Here is a 19,280-nt window from a genome sequence, read left to right as displayed (position 1 = left end):
CAGGGAATTTTATAAAGAAAAATATGAACTGAGACACATAGGAGGTATTTGGGCAGATGACCAAAGCATTGGTTAAAGGGGTAGGTTTTAACAAGTGTTTTAAAGGAGAAAAGTAAGGTAGAGAGGCAGAGAGGTGTAGGGAGGGAATTCCAGACGTTGGGGCTGAGGCAGCTGAAGGCACAGCTACCAATGGTGGAGAGTTTAAAATCAGGGAATATCAAGAATTAGATGAGCACAGATGTCTTGGAGGGTTGTGGGGCTGGAGGAGATTACAGAGATAGGGGGAGGCCATGGAAGGATTTAAAAACAAGGATGAGAATTTTAAAATCGAGGCGTTGCTTGACCAGGAGCCAATGTAGGTCAATGAGCACAGGGGTGAGAGGTGAACAGGACTTGGTGCGAGCTAGGACACAGACAGCAGAGTTTTGAATGACCTGAGGTTTACAGAATGTAGAATGTGGGAGACCAGCCAGGAGTGTGTCGGAATAGTCAAGGTTAGAGGTGACAAAGGCAAGAATGAGATTTTTAGCAGCAGATGAGCTGACGCAAGGGCGGAGTAGGGCGATGTTATGGAAGTGGAAATATGGAAATAGGCAGTCTTAGTGATGGTGTGGATATGTGGTCAAACGCTCAGCTCAGGCCCAAATTTAACACCAAGGTTGTGAACAGTGTGGTTCAGCCTGACAGTTGCCAGGGAAAGGGATGGAGCTGGTCGCTAGGGAATGGAGTTTGGAGTGGGGTCCAAAGACCAATGTTTAGTTGGAGAAAATTTCTGCTGATCCAGTACTGGATGTCAGACAAGCAACGTAATAATTTAGCAACTGTGGAGGAGTCAAGCGAGGTGGTGGTGAGGTAGAATTGGGTGGCATCAGCATACAGACGAAAACTAACACTGTGCTTTCTGATGATGTCATCGAGGGGCAACATGTAGATGAGAAATAGGAAGAGACCAAGGATCGATCCTTAGGGGACACCAGAGGTAACGGTACCGCAGCAGGAAGAGAAGCTATTGCAAGTGATTCTCTGGCTAAGATCAGATAGATAAGAATGGAACCAGGTGAGAGCAGTCCCACCCAGCTGGACGACAGTGGAGGGGCATTGGAGGAGGATGGTGTGGTCAATCATGTAAAAGGCTGCAGACAGGTCGAGAAGGATTTTGTCCAAGATCGGTCCTAGCAAAGGGTTGGAAAGGTGGGGAATTGTGGAGCAGCAATGATGCAGGGATGAGATTTTAGGGGAAATGGAGTCTGATTGGCTGTTCACAGGCATCCCATAAAGAGTGATAGGGTCCCTAATCCCTCCTCCATTCCTCCTCCTTCTCTTCCTCCACCCGCGGTGCTCACTGAAGCCTGGTGGCAAGGGCTGTGCCCTCATGAGAGCCGGGTTGTGGAGGGGATAGCACACCACCATGAGTCTGGAGACACACTCTGTGAGTATTGAAGGATTCCCCCAGAATGGTCTAGGCAGCGAAACCATTGTTTTGGAAAGCTGATGGTTTGCTCCACAACGTTCCTAGTGGCAGCATGGCTCTCATTATACACACACTGTCCATGCACGGTCAGATGATGGAGGGGATTCATGAGCCATGAGTAGAGCAGGTAGTCCTCATCACCAAGCAGCCAGGATTGTCATGGTGGCTCAAGTATGGTGTGAAAGGCTCACTTGTACAGGATGTAAGTGTGGCTGCTGCCAGGATAGCAGGCATTCACTGATATGGTTCTCTGTGCATGGTCACATGCCAACTACATGCTGATGGAGTGGTTCAGGTACATCTCCCTGCTATTATGTGGTGCCCACAGAGCTACATGTGTGCAATCAATGGCTCCCTGCATCACTGGGAATCCTGCTACCCTGACAAAACCACATGCCCACTCCTCCTGCTTCTCTCTGGTTAGAGAGGTGATGATGAAGTTCCCTCTCCTGGTGTACAGAGCCTCTGTAATCTCCCTGATGCAGCGATGCATGGCGAACTGCAAGATGTTGCCAATGTCGTCAGCTCCCAGCCTGTCAGGATCTGCTTGCATAGAAATTGAGTACAATGGTGATGTTTATGGCCACTGGCAGCACCATCCTTGCCCTACTCAGACACTGCTCCTGAAGTGGATGCAGGCGAAGTGCTCCCTGAAGACCTAAGATACTGATGACCTTCTATTGAGAGCCTATTGAAGTGGTTCAGCCGCCATTTTCGGGTCTCTGGGCTTCCGTAGCACTGATATCAGCAGCACTGGGGATCTGAATTTTGCGACAAAAGAAATTAGAGACTTTTGAAATGAAAATGAAAGCAAATATGGAAGAGTTAAGACAGGAGGGGAATGCGCTCTAATGGGAGCATTACAGTAGAGGAATGGGCTCTAGTGTTGAGTTAGGATATCAGAGGGATGGGTTGTGATGGGATAGTTGGATAGCATAGAGATGAGCTTCAATGGGAGAGTTAGGACCCTAGAGGGATGGGTTATGTTGTGAGATTTATGGTAGTAGAGAGATGAGCTTTCATGGGAGAGTTAGGGTGCTCCCCTCAAGTCCAAAAATCTATCAATCTCAGCCTTGAATATACTCAATGGCTGAAAATCCAGAGCCCTCTGGGGTACAGGTTTCCAAAGATTCACAATGCTCTGACTGAAACAATTCCTGCTCATTTCAGTCTTAACTGATCAGCCCCTTATCCTAAGACTATGCTCCCTAGTTCTAGCCTCTCAGCATTGACCTGTCAAACCCCTTCAAAATCTTAAAACGTTTCAATGAGATCACCTTTCACTCTTCTAAACTCAAGAGTACAGGCCCACTTTACTTAACCTTTCATCATAGGTCAACCCTCGTATCCCAGGAATCAATCTAGTGAATCTTTGCTGCACCATTTCCCATGCAAGTATATCCTTCCTTAGATAAGGAGACCAAAACTGTCTTATCAAAGCCCTATATATTTTTACAACAAGACTTCCCGACTTTTGTACTCCAACCTCCTTGCAATAAAGGCCAACATGCCAATTGCCTTCTCAATTGTTTGCTGTGCCTGCATGCTAACCTTTTGTGTTTCTTGTACGAGGGCACCCAAACATCTCTGAATGCCAACATTTCAGTTCTTCTTACGGCCACGTGGTGTGATGTGGGTGGTTCCCACTGTTCAACTCCTCACCTAACCACAGCAAGTGTTTTTTTTTATTAGAGTTTAACCCCTTGGTTTTTTATTTTTCAAATAGACAGCAACAGATTTTCTTGTAGGATTTAAAAAACAGAAAATCAATTGTTTATTGATCAATACGCCTTATCCCGAAATTGTTGCAACCACATCCACTCACGCATTCGCTCACACACATACACACAAGAGACAGAGAAGGAAAAAAGGAAGGTGACTTTAGTGTGTGTGTGAAGGGGGTGGGGGATGTTGTGATAAACCTGTTGAGTTCTCTTGGAAATCAAGTTCTAGTTTGGGTGCAGGCCTGAGATGATTGTAGATTTCTCTATTGATTGAAGGTTCAGTATAATGTAGATGTAGGATTTTGCAGCAGGGCATGTACCTTCTGGCTTGGCTGGAACATAAGTAGCTAGAACGTTGCTTCTCTCTCCCCCTCTCTCTCTTTCTCTCTGACTCTTTTTTTAAGGTAAAGCTGTGTTACTTCTCACGTCCTGGTAGGAGATGCTCTGGTCTCTTCCCCATGGTGATCGCACAATGGCCCAGGACATGGCTACTGCACACCTTCTTTGTTTCAGAAGAAGACATTCAATTCTGGAATATTTTAGGACTGGTTGCAATTGACACCTCTTAGCTTTAAAGATTTGTCCTTTGTCTCTGTCAGACAGTTTGAATACACAAATACTGCTGCTTTGGTGGCTATTTTGGACCATTGTTTACTTTTCTTAAATAAAGATTCATTTTTTAAAGAAAAAGTCAGTTTTTCATAACTCTTCAGAGTTAATCCATAGTTTGTATCATCGCACTTCTGGTGTGTGTGACATCTGATTTTTTACTGTTCCTACCAAAGTGAATAACTTCACACTTGCCCACATTATACTCCATCTGCCACCTTCTTACCCACTCACTAAACTTGTCTATATCCTTTTGCAGCATTTTTGTGTCCTCCTCACAGCTTACTGTCTCACCTAGCTTTGTATCATCAGCAAGCTTGGATACATTATTCTCAAACCTTTCATCTAAGTCATTAATATAGATTGTAAATAGCTGAGGCCCCAGCATTGATCCTTGTGGCACTCCACTAGTTACAGCCTGCCAACTTGAAAATTCCCAGTTTATCCCTACTCTCTGCTTCCTGTCCGTTAACCAATCCTCTATTGATGCTAATATATTAGCCTCAACTCCATGAGCTCTTATCTTGTGCAGTAGCCTTTTATGTGGCACCTTATCGAATGCCTTTTGGAAATCCAAATATTCTACATCCACTAGTTCCCCTTTATTTACCCTGCCAGTTATATTCTCAAAAAAACTCTAATAAATTTGTCAAACAAAATGTCCCTCTTATAAAACCATGTTGTCTCTGCTTAATCATGTTCTGATTTTCTAAGTCTCTTGTTAAAATTTTCTCAATAATGGATCCCAGCATTTTCCCGACTACTGACATCAGGCTAACTGGTCTGTAGCTCAGTAAGTGCCAGAAATACTCAGCAGGTCTGGCAGCATCTGTGGAGAGAGAAACAGAGTTAACATTTCAGGTCTGTGACCTTTCATCAGAACTGGCAAAGGTTAGAAATGTAACAGTCTTTGAGCAATTGAAAGGGAGGGGTGGGGGAGTGGGAACAAAAGGGAAGTTCTGTGATAGGATGGAGGGTAGGAGAGATTAAATGAAGAGATGTCATGGAATAGAAGGCAAATGGAGTGCTGAATAGTTGTAGTAAAAGAAAAAGCATTTGTCCAGAGAGAGTGCTAATGGCAAAATAATGAACAGCTCTTTCCAAAAGCAAAAACATGAAAAACAAGTTTAAGACTAGCACATGGTTAAAAAACTAAATAATAAAACAAATAAAAACATATAAAAAAAAAGAAAGAAAGAAAGGGACTCATGGACAGAAATTATTGAACTCAATATTGAGTCCAGATGGCTGTAGAGTGCGTCATTGGAAGATGAGGTGCTGTTCCTCGAGCTTGCGTTGAGCTTCACTGGAACATTACAGCAAGCCGAGGACAGAAATCTGGGCATGGCAGCAGGGTGGTGAATTGAAATGGCAAGAAACCAGAAGCTCACAGTCGTGCTTGCAGACCGACTAGAGGTGTTCCGCAAAGCGGTCACCCAATCTGTGTTTGGTCTCCCCAATGTAGAGGCAACCACGTTGAAACCGCAGTGAATACAGTATACTAAATTGAAGGAAGTACAAGTAAATCACTGCTTCACTGGAAAGGAGTGTTTGGGGCCTTGGATGGTGAGGAGAGAGGAGGTAAAAGGGCAGGTATTACACCTCCTGCGATCGCATGGGAAGGTGCTGTGGGAAGGGGACGAGGTGTCGGGGTGATGGAGGAGTGGACTAGTGTGTCACAGAGGGAAAGGTCCCTTTGGAATGCTGACAGGGGAGGGGAGGGGAAGATGTGTTTGGTAGCGGCATCACACTGGACGTGCCGGAAATGGCAGAGAATGATCTTTTGGATGTGGAGGCTGGTGCGGTGGAAAGTGAGGACAAGGGGAACCCTATCATGGGGTTCTGGGAGGGAGGGGAAGGGGTGAGAGCAGAAATGTGGGAAATGGGTCGGACGCAGTTGAAAGCCCTGTTAACCACAGTGCTGGGGGAATCCTCAGTTGAGGAAAATAGAAGACAATTCAGAAGCGCTGTTGTGGAAGGTTGCATCAACAGAGCAGATGCGTCGGAGATGGAGAAACTGGGAGAATGGAATTGAGTCCTTACAGGAGGCAGGGTGTGAGGACATGTAGTGAGGTAGCTGAGGGAGTTCGTGGGCTTATGATAAATATTACTGGACAGACTATGCTCAGAGATAGAAACAGAGAAATCAAAATGAAGGGAAGGTGAGAGAAGAATGGAAATTGGAAGCAAGGTGAATGAAGTTTTCCAGTTTGGGGCAAGAGCAGGAAATGGCACTGATACAGTCAAAAAGAGTTGTGGGGGGTGGGGCGGTGGAGGAGGGGAGTGCCCTGAGCAGGACTGGAACAAGGAATCTTTACCATACCCCACAAAGAGACAGACATAACTAGGACCCATGCAAAAACTTTTATTTGGAGGAAGTGAGTGGAGTTCTCACATTGAACAACTTCCCCTTCAACTTCCTCACACCCTGCCTCCTGTAAGGACTCCATTCCATTCTCCCAGTTACTCTGTCTCCAACGCATCTGTTCTGTTGATGCAACCTTCTACAACAACACCTCTGATATGTCTTCCTTTTTACTCAACCAAGGATTCCCCCCACTGTGTTGACAGGGCCCTCAAACATGTCTGATCCATTTTCCACACTTCTGTTCTGATCCCTTCCCCTCCCTCCCAGAACCCCATGATAGGGTTCTCCTTGTCCTCACTTTCTACCCCACCAGTCTTCACATCCAAAGGATTATCCTCTGCTATTTCTGGCACCTGCAGCATAATGCCACCACCAAACACATCTTCTCCTCCCCTCCCTATCAGCATTCCGAAGGGACAGTTCCCTCCGCAACACCCTGGTCCACTCCTGAATCACCCCAGACACCTCATCCCCTTCCCACGCCACCTTCCCATGCAATCACAGGAGGTGTAAAGCCTGCCCTTTTACCTCCTCTCTCCTCACTATCCAAGGCCCCAAACACTCTTTCCAGGTAAAGCAGCGATTAACTTGTACTTCTTTCAATTTAGTATACTGTATTCGCAGCTCACAATGCGGTCGCCTCTATATTGGGGAGACCAAATGCAGAATAGGTGACTGCTTTGTGGAACACCTCCGCTCAGTCCACAAACAGGACCCTGAGTGTCTGGTTTCTTGCCATTTCAATTCACCACCCTGCTCGCACACCCACATTTCCGTCCTTAGCCTGCTGCAATGTTCCAGTGAAGCTGAATGCAAGCTTGAGGAACAGCAGCTCCTCTTCTGATTAGGCACTCCACAGCATTCTGGGCTCAACATTGAGTTCAATCATTTCAGACCATGAATCCCATTATTTATTTATTTATAATTTTTTTCATTTTATTTTATTATTATTTTTTAACCATGTGCTAGTCTTAAATTGGTTTTTCACATTTTTGCGTTCGGACAGAGCTGTTCATTATTCTGCCATTCGCACTCTCTCTGGACAAGTGCTTTGTATTTTACTAAAACTACTTAGCACTCCATTTGTCTTCTCTGACATCTCTGTCATTTAATCTCTCCTTCCCTGTGCCCTGTCACAGACCTTACTTTTGTTCTCCTTCCCCCTCCCCCCACTCCGCATTTCATTTATTATTACATTTCTAACCATTGCCAGTTCTGATGAAAGGTTACTGACCTGAAACGTTAACTCTGTTTCTCTCTTCACAGATGCTGCCAGACCTGCTCAGTATTTCCAGCTCTGTTTCCATTTCAGATTTCCAGCATCTGTAGTATTTTGCTCTTATTATTCTGGTCTGTAGCCCCTGTTTTCTCTCTTCTTCCTTTCTTGAATAGCAGTGTTAACATTTGCTAACTTCCAATCCACTGGAACCATTTCAGAATCTCAAGAATTCTGCAACACCACAACCAATGCATCCACAATCTCTGCAGCTACCTTTTGAACCCCACAATGTACGCTATCAGGTCCAGGGGATCTGTTGGCTTTTAGTCCCATTAATTTCTTTAGTATTTTTTCTCTCCTGATATTAATTATTTTGGGTTCCTCACTCTCAATAGTCCCTCAGTTCCTCATTATTACTAGTATGCTTTTTGTGTCTTCTACTGTGATGTAGAAGGTACTAGAGGGTTGGGCATCAATGGGAGAGTCAGGGTGACGGGGGATGGGCTGTGATGGGAGAGTTAGGGTGTTGAGAGCAAAACTTGGAAGTATTGTGAACTGTGAGGAGGATAGTGTAGAACCTGAAAAGGACATAGACAAGTTGGTGGAATGGGCAGACAGGTGGCAGATGAAGTTCAATGCAGAGAAATGTGAAGTGATTCATTTTGGTAGGAAGAACATGGAGAAACAATATAGAATAAAAGGCACAATTCTAAAGGGGGTGCAGGAGCAGAGGGACCTAAGTGTATTTGTGCATAAGTCATTGAAGGTGGCAGGACAGGTTGAGAGAGCAGTTAATAAAGCATACAGCATCCCAAGCTTTATTAATAGCGACATACAGTACAAGAGCAAGGAGGTTATGTTAAACTTGTGTAAGATACTAGTTCGGCCTCAGTTGGAATATTGCGTCCAGTTCTGGGTGCCATACTTTGGCAAGATGTGAGGGCATTGGACAGAGCACAAAAAAGATTCACAATTATGGTTCCAGGGATGAGGAATTTCAGTTATGAAGATAGATTGGAGAAGTTAGGACTGCTTTCCTTGGAGAAGAGAGGGCTGAGAGGTGATTTGATAGAGGTTATTCAAAAGCATGAGGGGTCTGAACAGAGTAGATAGAGAGAAACTGTTCCCACTCGTGAAAGGATCGAGAACGAGAGGGCACAGATTTAATGTATTTGATAAGAGAAGCAAAAGTGACATGAGGAAAATATTTTTCATGCAGCGAGTGGTTAAGGTCTGGAATGTGCTGCCTGAGAACGTGGTGGAGGCAGGTTCAATTGAAGCATTCAAAAGGGAATTAGACAGTTATATGAAAAGGAAGAATGTGCAGGGTTACGGGGAGAAGGCAGGGGAATGGAACTGAGGGAATTGCTCTTTGAGAGAGCCAGTGTGAACACAATGGGCCAAATGGCCTCCTTCTGCACTGTAACGATTCTGTGATGGGAGAGTTAGGGTGTCGGGGGCTGGGTTGCAATGGGAGAGTTAGGGTGTCGGGGGCTGGGTTGCAATGGGAGAGTTAGGGTGTCGGGGGATGGGCTGTGATGGGAGAGTTAGGGTGTCGGGGGATGGGCTGTGATGGGAGAGTTAGGGTGTCGGGGGATGGGCTGCAGTGGGAGAGTTAGGGTGTCGGGGATGGGCTGCAGTGGGAGAGTTAGGGTGTCGGGGGATGGGCTGCAGTGGGAGAGTTAGGGTGTCGGGGGATGGGCTGTGATGGGAGAGTTAGGGTGTCGGGGGATGGGCTGCAGTGGGAGAGTTAGGGTGTCGGGGGATGGGCTGCAGTGGGAGAGTTAGGGTGTCGGGGGATGGGCTGCAGTGGGAGAGTTAGGGTGTCGGGGGATGGGCTGTGATGGGAGAGTTAGGGTGTCGGGGGATGGGCTGCAGTGGGAGAGTTAGGGGTCGGGGGATGGGCTGCAGTGGGAGAGTTAGGGTGTCGGGGGATGGGCTGCAGTGGGAGAGTTAGGGTGTCGGGGGATGGGCTGTGATGGGAGAGTTAGGGTGTCGGGGGATGGGCTGCAGTGGGAGAGTTAGGGTGTCGGGGGATGGGCTGTGATGGGAGAGTTAGGGTGTCGGGGGATGGGCTGCAGTGGGAGAGTTAGGGGTCGGGGGATGGGCTGCAGTGGGAGAGTTAGGGTGTCGGGGGATGGGCTGTGATGGGAGAGTTAGGGTGTCGGGGGATGGGCTGTAGTGGGAGAGTTAGGGTGTCGGGGGATGGGCTGCAGTGGGAGAGTTAGGGTGTCGGGGGATGGGCTGTGATGGGAGAGTTAGGGTGTCGGGGGATGGGCTGTAGTGGGAGAGTTAGGGTGTCGGGGGATGGGCTGCAGTGGGAGAGTTAGGGTGTCGGGGGATGGGCTGTGATGGGAGAGTTAGGGTGTCGGGGGATGGGCTGTAGTGGGAGAGTTAGGGTGTTGGGGGGTGATTTCCAATGAGCCAAAATGATCTTTTCTTGGTCCTGCTTTTTCCTGTTTGTATTTATGTTGCTGTACATAAGTAAGTGTAGCTGCTGAGGTCTGCACTACATCAGCAGCACTAACTAAGTTATACCCTGATGTTATGGCTCAGATTTCTGATGTTTTAGAAGAGTGCAGTAAAACTCTTTATAATATGATTTACTTAAAGCGGCATTTAATATAGGGTGGTTATTCCACTCAGAGACCCATTAGGTCAATAATACTGTCAGCTGTGAGTAGCTCACAGTAGAGAAGGCAGAGAGTCACAGAGAAAAGAGGAGCCTGCCCTGCCAAGACCTACATTATCCTGCAACACTCAACAGTCCCCTCTGCCATACAGTGAGGGATCAGCCCTCAATGCATGAAGTAGCACTCCTCTAAATCAACTGTCCCAGAGACACCACTGCAGTAAATTTAAGGACCACCTCTCAACATGTAAGCCCATCCGTCCCTGAATCAGCTCTCCCAAGAACACACCTAACATACAGCTATCAATCAAAGTCCTGTTACAGCAAGGAGTCTTCCTGGTTAGCCATTCCCTCCACTGCTGTTTCTAGGGCAGTGTTGCGATTACCTCTGTCTTGCTCTCTATCCCTAAAGAACACTTTGCCAGCACTGCAGGGTTGTGTCAGCGGTAACAGCAAGTTCAGGAAATGAACCAGAAGATCTCAAGTAAACACTGAATAAGTTGACCAGTCAGAATCTGAAACGAGAAACAACAGATGTATGCTTTTGATAAAAGTCCAAGATGAAACTATGTGGCCGATTCTCTCTCAGATGCTGGCGGGATTGCTAGGGTATTTCCGACATTTCCAATTTCATAATGTTCTTTATATTGCAGTGGCACAGCTAAGACGACACGGAGAGTGCCACAATCGTCATTGTCAGATTTAACCCTTGCTGATCATAAGGAATCACACTACGTATCCTGCAGTTGCTTGTATGTGTGTTTATTGATTATTGTATCTGTATATGTACACACATGTTGGTACATAGAAATGCATGTACATGCATGACTGCATATAGATGGTAGTATATGATTGGATTCAGTCTGTGTGTGTGTAATATATGAAAATATATAGTTAGAACTCATCACACAGATTGTCAGACTTCAGGAGGCACAGCCTGAGTGTCAGTTAATGGCTTCCTGAAGGAATTGGAAAGGCAATTACACAAAGAATATTCCACAGAGCATGAGCAGATCTGAATGTGTGGGAGAATCCAGAAATAACATCACAATGTGGGCAAATATGCAACTGAGCTAAGCTAGGCAGGTCTGCTCTAAACTGTGGAACAGGATCGTCACAGATACAGACCAAGCTGGAAGGGGTTGCTGTAAAATGTGGAACAAAGGAGTCAAAAGAGAATCACTCTGCAGTGTTTATTCAATACGCTACTGAATTAATGACAGTTTGTGTCTCTGTTTCCAGGAGGCACAGTTTGGCTGCAGGAAGGGCACACAATTAGGAAGGACACACAATTTTCATATATATCTATGTGAAGAATGTCTGGACGTTGACCTGATTTTCTCTCCTCACACAACACACACTGAGACTAACCACCTCCAGCCATCTCTCAGTGACAATGCAGCACGACCGTTATTTATAGCCAGACCTGAAGATGTTCCAGAAAGTAACAAGACTCCTTTCCCCTCTCTCCCACCGAGGAGCTCAGTAACACCATCACAGATTAAACTACACATATTAAAGAGGAAACAAAGAGAAACAACTTGCATTTAAAATGTTTCAAAATGAACCACAGTAATTGTTATGTAGGAAACACAGCACTCATTCTGAACCAACAAGCAGCAGTGAGATGATTCAATATTTCCCTATATTACAACAGTGACTGGACTTCCAAAGTACTCTGGGACATTCTGAGGTCTTAAAAGGCTGGAGAGAAATGCAAGGTCTCTCGCTTTCTCTCTTATCCGTGTCAGCAGTCAGTTACACTCTTGCCTCTGAGTCAGAGAATTGTGGGTTCAAGCCCAACTCCATAAACTTGAGCACTCCAGTGTTGCAGTTTCGGAAGTGCCATCTTTCGGATGAGACGTTAATCTGAGGCCCTGTCTGCCCTCTCAGTTGGATGTAAAAGATCCCATGGAAGAGCAGGGGCGTTCTCCTTGGTGTCCTGGCCAATATTTTTCCCTCAACCACCATTATTACTTAAAACAGATTATCTGCTCATTATCACATTGCTGTTTGTGGGATCTTGCTGTGTGCTAATTGGCTGCCGCATTTCCTATATTATAACAGCAACTACTCTTCAATAGTACTTCATTGGCTGTAAAGCACTTTGGGATGTTCTGCGAGGTGGTGAAAAGCACTATATAAATGCAAGTTCTCTACCTCACCGTGATGTTGTTTGAGTGAAGAATGTTGGCCAAGAGTGGGGGAACTCCTCTTCCCTCCTTCTGTTCCACAAAGATCCAACAGTTCACACTGCTGAGGTTTGGTGGTTGGAGAGGGGCTTGACAATGAGTGTCTGACTGTGCTCCGTGCAATAGAGTGTGGGTGGAATCAGGGCTGCACCTGATTCAGTACCTGGTCTAAACCCCACCGAGTAATAATGCACCAGGCAGTAGTTGCAGAGCCTCCCTGTACGGGAAGGGGTAATCAGAGAGGAGAGTCCTGTCTGACTGCTCCCTGGAACCTGGTTACAGGTGATATAATTATGAAAAATGGGCTGAACATAACCGAAATGTTCATACGACCAAAGTGGAAAGAGAAATGAAATATATTATTTTAGGTGTTTGCAGATCACTGGTCCTCTGAGCATCTGCTGCAAGTTTAAGGTGTAAACCGTGAAAAGTTATGATATTTTGTGCATTGTGAGCTAGACATGTAGTTTAATGCCCCCTGCACTGTGCTGACTGACTGTTAATCTGATTTTATGATGTTTTACTCATACACATTGTCCCAGCAGGGTCTAGACTCATTACACTCTCGCCACTCTTCAACACTCTGTGAACACTGGCCTCAGTTGTAACCTTATTTTAAACCTCTGCGGCCATTGTCTCTGTGCTTGCTGACTTACATTGATTTTAAAATTCTCGTCCTTGTTTTCAAATCCTTCTATGGCCTTGCCCCTTCCTATCTCTGTCATCTTCTTATACCCCACAACCCTGTGAGGTATCTGTTCTCCTCTAATTCTGGTCTCTCAGATAAGAATTTCAGTGGCACAGTGGTTGAGGTGAGGGTGGAGATGGCCAACGTTGTGAAGATGGAAATAGATTCCCTTCGTCCAACATTGTCAAGACCTGAAGCACTGGAAATCCCTCCCTAAACCTCTCTATCTCTCACTCCTGCTTTAAGATGCTCCTTAAAACCTACCTCTGACACAACATTTGATCTCCTATCTTGAAGCCTCCTTCATTGGTTCAGTGTCAGTATTTGTCTGAAAATGCCTTGGGACCTTTGAGCATGTCAATTGCCCTGAATAACTGCAAGTTGTTCAACTTCTACCATTATTCACCCCCAGCCTTAGCCACTCCACCACTTATACGAATATCCTCAAGGTTTTTGTGACCCCCCCACTCCCACCACCCCCCCCCCAGACTCGATTTTTCCAATATTCTCCTGGGCAGCCTCCCATTCTCAACCCTCCCCACAAACTCCTACTTATCCAAAATTCAGCTGCCATTCCCTGTCTCACACTAATTCCCCCTTCCTCACCACCCCTATCCTCAGTGACCAATTTGGGCTCTTGCACCCCAATGCTTTACATTTAGAAATGTTCTCCTTATCTTCCATTTCCATCAGCTCTGTATCTCTCTCTCCCCACTCTCCCCCCAGCCCCCAGAAACCAACCCCCACCCACCCCCCCCCCATCTCCCCCCACAAACATTGTCCTCTGAATGCAGAATCTGGCCTTTCCTGCATTACCCCCTCCCCTCTGTCCCACTAATGTCAGTCATAGTAAATGTTACTGGTTAGTGCTCAGTGTTAGTAAATGCTGACAGTTAATAACCAGTACGAGTAAACATTGCTGGTTTGTACTCAATATTAGCAAATGCTGCCAGTTAATAGTCAAAACTAGTAAATGTTGCTGGTTTGTGTTAACAAATGCAGCTGATTAATGATTAGTATTAGTTAATGTACTGGTTAGTGCTCAGTGTTAGTAGTTAGTAATATGAGGGAAGATTGCCAGGTTTACCTGGCTGCTGATGAGGTCCTCGCACACTGCCAGGGCCATTTGGATGGCGTTGGGTTTGTGAGTGACAGCCGTGGCATTGAGCTGGATTTTGAACGTGCCGTGTTTACGGTTCGCCTGCGCCACCGCCTCCCTGAAGATATTCTCCGTCTTCTTGGTGCTCAGCACAGCGCCGATGTTCACCACTTTGGGCGCAGAGTGGGTTTGCCCCGGCAACAGGGTGATGGCGAACAGCAGCGGGAAGAGGCTCCGCATGTTGCGTCTGTGCTGGGCTCCCGGAGCCGGGCTGCAGCCTCTTCTTATCCCGCTGGTGATGCTCGCTCCCCCCGACCCGGACCCGGACCCGTCTCCGTGCTGACTCTCGATGGAAAGAGGCGCTGAGCCTCGGCTGCTCCTGTCCTCCCAGGCTCGGACCGGTCTTGAAATAACCGGTGCACTTGCTTGCTGCCCGGCTGCTGGGTCCTGTTTGTCCCCAGTTGTTGGTTGAAGGATGGATGTTCTATTTCTCGCTGGTCCCAAGGTTGCTGCAATGCTGTATCCAGCCCCCGTATGATTGGTGCTGATGTTGCAAAAGTCTCTGTTATCATTGGTCCTAAACTTGCAACTCCTGATCCAGCCCCTACATTATTGGTCCTGGCATCCCAATCTCCAATCTCACCCCTTTATGGCTGGTTGCTATGGTTAATCCATCTCACAAAGGTACCCAGAATGTAAATGTGATGCAGTTTCCCTGTTATACTCTGATGCTCTGTGACATTACTGTGTTAGAGTCTGGTGAGGATTTAACAGTAACTGTCTTTGCTAGCTAATGTGCCATCTCCAACCTCCCTTTCCTCTCCAAAGTTCTTGAACGTGTTATTGCTTCCCAAATCGGTTCCCATCTTTCCCTGAACTTAATGATTGGATTCTTCCCCGTCATAGTACTCACACGCTTCTTATCAAAGTCACAAATGGCATCCTGTGTGACTGTGACCTTAGTAAACTATTCCTCCTCATCCTTCTTGACCTGTCTACAGTCTTGTCCTGCATTGTCCAGCTGGGTGGGACTACATTCACTGGTCCTATCCCTATCTATCCAGCCATAGCCAGAGAATCACTAACAATGGCTTCCCTTCCCACTCCTGCACAGGTGTTCCCTCAAGGATTTATCCTCAACCCCCTCCTATTTTCATCCACGTGCAGACCCTCAACAATGTCATCCAAAAACATCTCAAGTTCCACATGTACACTGATGATACCCAGTTCTACCTCACCACTACCTCTTTCCACTGTCTCTGATTTCTCACACTGTTTGTTTAACATCAATCCTGGATGAGTTGAAATTTCCTCCAAGTAAGTATTGGGAAGACCGAAGCCATTATTTCCAGTGCCCGCCGCAAACTCTGCTCCCAAGCCACTGACTCCATCCCTCTCCCTGGTTACTGTCTGAGGCAGAATCAGACCATTCACAACCTTGCCATCCATTTCTGACCACATACCCACTCCATCACCAAGACTGCCTACATCCACCCCTCTAACATCGCCTAACTCTACACTTCCCTCAGCTTAACTACTGGTGAAACCCACATTCATGCCTTTGTTCCTCCATACTTGACTATTCCAATGTTCTCCTGGTTGATCTCGTATCTTCCATCCTCCAGTAACTTGAACTCATCCAAAACTGTCCTGCCCATGTCCTAACTTGCACCAAGTCCTGTCCACCCATCACCCCTGTGTTCGCTGACTTACATTGGCTCCCGATCCAGCAATGCCTCAATTTCAAAATTTTCATTCTTGTTTTCAAATCTCTCCATGGTCTTGCCACTCCCCATCTTTGTAACTTCCTCCAAACCCACAACCCTCCCAAGATCACTGCACTCCTCCAAGTCTGGCTTCTTGCTGATGCTTCTCCATTGGTGGCTGTGCTGTCAGCTTCCTAGGCCCCCTAAGCTCTGGAATTCTTTCCCTAAACCTCTGCACCTCTCTGCCTTTCTCTCCTCTTTTAAGGTGGTCCTTTTAACTATCTCTGACCACGCTTTTGGTCACCAGTCCTAATATCTCCTTATGTGGTTCGGTGTCAAATTTTGTTTCATAACACTCCTGTGAAGAACTTTGGGACATTTTAAGGGCACTATTTAAATTTAAGTTATCATTGTTGGTGAGGTATGGTGATAATTTAACAGTAACTGTAATATGACATTATAGTTTTGGGGTTTAGTGATAATTTAACAGTATTTGATGATGATTCTACAACATCTGTCGAACAGGTAGACAGGACCTTGGTTTAATATCATCCAAAAGACAACATCAACAACACAGTTTTCTATCAGTACTGTATTGAAATTTCAGCTCGATTGAGTGCTTGGACCATGGTATAAAATGGGTAATATCGAATTGACCAGCCATTATATATCCCGCCTGACTTGCTCTTCTGTTAACTTCTATAGAAAGAATGTTGAGGCATGTTGTATAGTGGGTGGCTAAATCACCCATTTAACACCATTGCCCTAAATTCAAATTACCGCCTTAAATGGGAACTACTGAACCAAGGCTGACACTCTAATTCTTAGCTGTAAAACCAGCTAAGGCTGAGGTGTTTGTTTCTCCCTTTTCTATATTTTCACGACAGTAAATAAGGTTGTCGATTTTCCATTCATGTCTAAGGTTTTAAGATGTTAAATTAGCTCAACTTTGAATTATCCAATACTACCTGATCCAAACTGTATTAATAGTTACACAAACCAAATCAATCACAACCGGAGCACAGTACAACACTGAGTTAATCACCCCAACTTGCCAAGCCTCACACATATGGTAGGACACAGAGATGCACCAACTAGCACAATTTGATTTAGTGACATCTCTTATAATACAACTGATACCACCACAAGGTTAAAAGCATTGAGATTTACAATAAGTGCTCAGTTCTTAAATGTATCACAACTGTAAGTATACTGTAGCCTTAGTTGGTTTTGCAGCTAAAAATTACAGAATTATAATCTAGGATATGTTGATAGGATGATGTTAAGTAAGATGTGAGGAGGCTTGTGTGGAACATAAACACCAACATAGATCTGCTGGATTGAATGACCTATTTCTGTGCTGTAAATACGACATTTCTGTGTAATAATTATTGTGCAGATATGTTTAACAGATAGTGGTGAATGAGTCACCGACAAATTCAACAACAGCTATAGCTCTCTTTCTTTGAGTAGGTTGGCTCCTATAGGGCTGTACCATGCAATGATAATCTATCAGGATTCAGAGACATAAACTATTTACTGATAGCCAGGATACACTTTACAAGTTTACCAGATGCCAGTTAATTTGTCTGGTCTACACTACAATTTTACTAGTGCCAGTTCATGACTAGAATACTGAGGTTGTGACCCCAATTACTTCCAAGGCTTTTCCTGTTTGTTAATCTTCATGTTGGAAGACATTATACATGGTGGACGGTAACATAGTGGTAATGTTACTGAACTAGTAACCCAGAGGCCTGAACTAATGCTCCAGAATCGCCAGTTCAAATCCCACCATAGCAGCTGGGGAAATGTTTATTCAATTAACGAATAAAAAGTTAGTCTCAGTAATGATGATCATGAAACTACCAGATTGTCATGAAAACCCATGCAGTTCACTAATGCAAGTGGAAATTTGCGATCCTTATGTGGTCTAGCCTACAAGTGTTTCCAGACCCACAGCAATGCCTAGTAAGCCACTCAGTTGTATCAAACTGGAAAAATTAAGTAAGAATAAAACCAGACTGATTAACCTAGGCACCGGAAATGACAAAGGCACACCCTCCAAAATCCCCCTCACTAACATTAGGGGACTTGTGCCAAAATTTGAGAAAGCTGTCTCACAGACTAGTTAAACAACAGCCTTACAGACATACTCACTGTATCATACCATACAGCCAATGTCCCAGACTCCTCCATTACCATCCCTGAGGTGGCGGACAGTCAGGAAGGAGTGGCCCTGGGAGTCCTCAACATTGCTTATGGATGCCATGATATCTCATGACATCAGGTCAAACGTAGGCAAGGAAACTTCCTGCTGATTACCATCTACTGTCCTCCCTCAGCTGATTATTCCTCCATGTTGAACACCACTTTGGAGGCAGCAAGGACTTTGTGGCTGGGGGTCTTCAATGTGCATCATCAAGTGTGGCTTGGTAGCACCACTGCTGGTCAATTGCTGCCAGACTGAGCCTGTGGCAGATGGTAAGAGAACCATCAAGAGGAAAAACCCTACTTGACCTCAACCTCACCAATCTACCTGTCGCAGGTGCAACATTTCATGACAGTATTGGTTGGAGTAACCAGCACACAGTCCTTGTGGGGACAAAGATACATCTTCATGCTCAGGACACACTCCATCATGGTGTGTGGCACTACCACTGTGCTAAATGGGATAGCCTCATGATAGATCTAGCAGCTCAAAAGTAAGCATCCATGAGACGCTGTGGGCCATCATCAGCAGTAGAATTGTATTCAACCATAATCCGTAACCTCATGGCCCATCATATCCCACACTCTACCATTACCATTAAGTCAGGGGATCTACAACACAGGACTATGTGCATGCTACAAGCAGACCTAAGTGATCCCACAACCAACCTACCAGATCTGCAGTCCTGCCACATCAAATTGTGAATGGTGGTGGACAATTAAACAACTAACCGGGGAAGAGGCTTCAAAAACATCCCCATCCTCAGATAGAGAAGCCCAACATGTCAGTGCAAAAGGCAAGGCTGAAACATTTGCAACCATCTTCAGTCATCAGTGCCGAGTGGATGATCCATCTTGGCCTCGTCCTGAGGACCCAGCATCTTAGATGTCAGTCTTCAGCTAATTCGATTCACTTCACATGATATCAAGAAACAGCTGAAGGCACTGGATACAGTAAAAACTATGGGCCCTGACAACATCTAGGCTGTAGTACTGAAGACTTGTGCTCCAGGAATAGCTGCGCCCTAGCCAAGCTACAACATTGCCATCTATCCGACAATGTAGAATTTCCCAGGTCTGTCCTGTCCATGAAAAACAGGACAAATTCAATCTAATCAGTCCGGCCCCATCAGTTTACTCTTGATCATCAGTAAAATGATGAAAGGTGTCGTTGACTCACTTACTCATCAACAACCAATTCACCGATGCTCAGTCTGGATTCCGCCAGGACCACTCAGCTCCAGGCCTCATTATAGCCTTGGTCCAAAAGACATGGTAGCATGTAGTCCATGGACAAAAGAGCTGAATTCCAGAGGTGAGGTGAGAGTGATTGCCCTTGACATCAAGGCAGCATTTGACCG

The 19,280-nt window shown here is 45.7% G+C and overlaps 1 protein-coding gene across 4 annotated transcripts in view; it reads right to left on the bottom strand.

Annotated features, from left to right (window-relative positions):
- grin1a (glutamate receptor, ionotropic, N-methyl D-aspartate 1a) overlaps window positions 1–14,417 on the bottom strand; it is a 447,138-nt gene extending 432,721 nt beyond the window's left edge. For all 4 annotated transcript variants that reach the window (XM_068011966.1, XM_068011961.1, XM_068011962.1 and 1 more), the window contains exon 1: window positions 13,991–14,417. In XM_068011966.1, coding sequence (XP_067868067.1) covers window positions 13,991–14,242 — 252 coding nt within the window. In that variant the 5' untranslated portion in view covers window positions 14,243–14,417. The remainder of the gene's footprint in view (window positions 1–13,990) is intronic.
- Window positions 14,418–19,280: the final 4,863 nt, after the last annotated feature.

The sequence above is a fragment of the Heterodontus francisci genome, chromosome 32 (assembly GCF_036365525.1).
Source record: "Heterodontus francisci isolate sHetFra1 chromosome 32, sHetFra1.hap1, whole genome shotgun sequence".
Lineage (NCBI taxonomy): Eukaryota > Metazoa > Chordata > Chondrichthyes > Heterodontiformes > Heterodontidae > Heterodontus > Heterodontus francisci.
The sequence above is the reverse complement of the archived record's forward strand: the minus strand, read 5'-3'. Positions and strand labels throughout refer to the sequence as shown.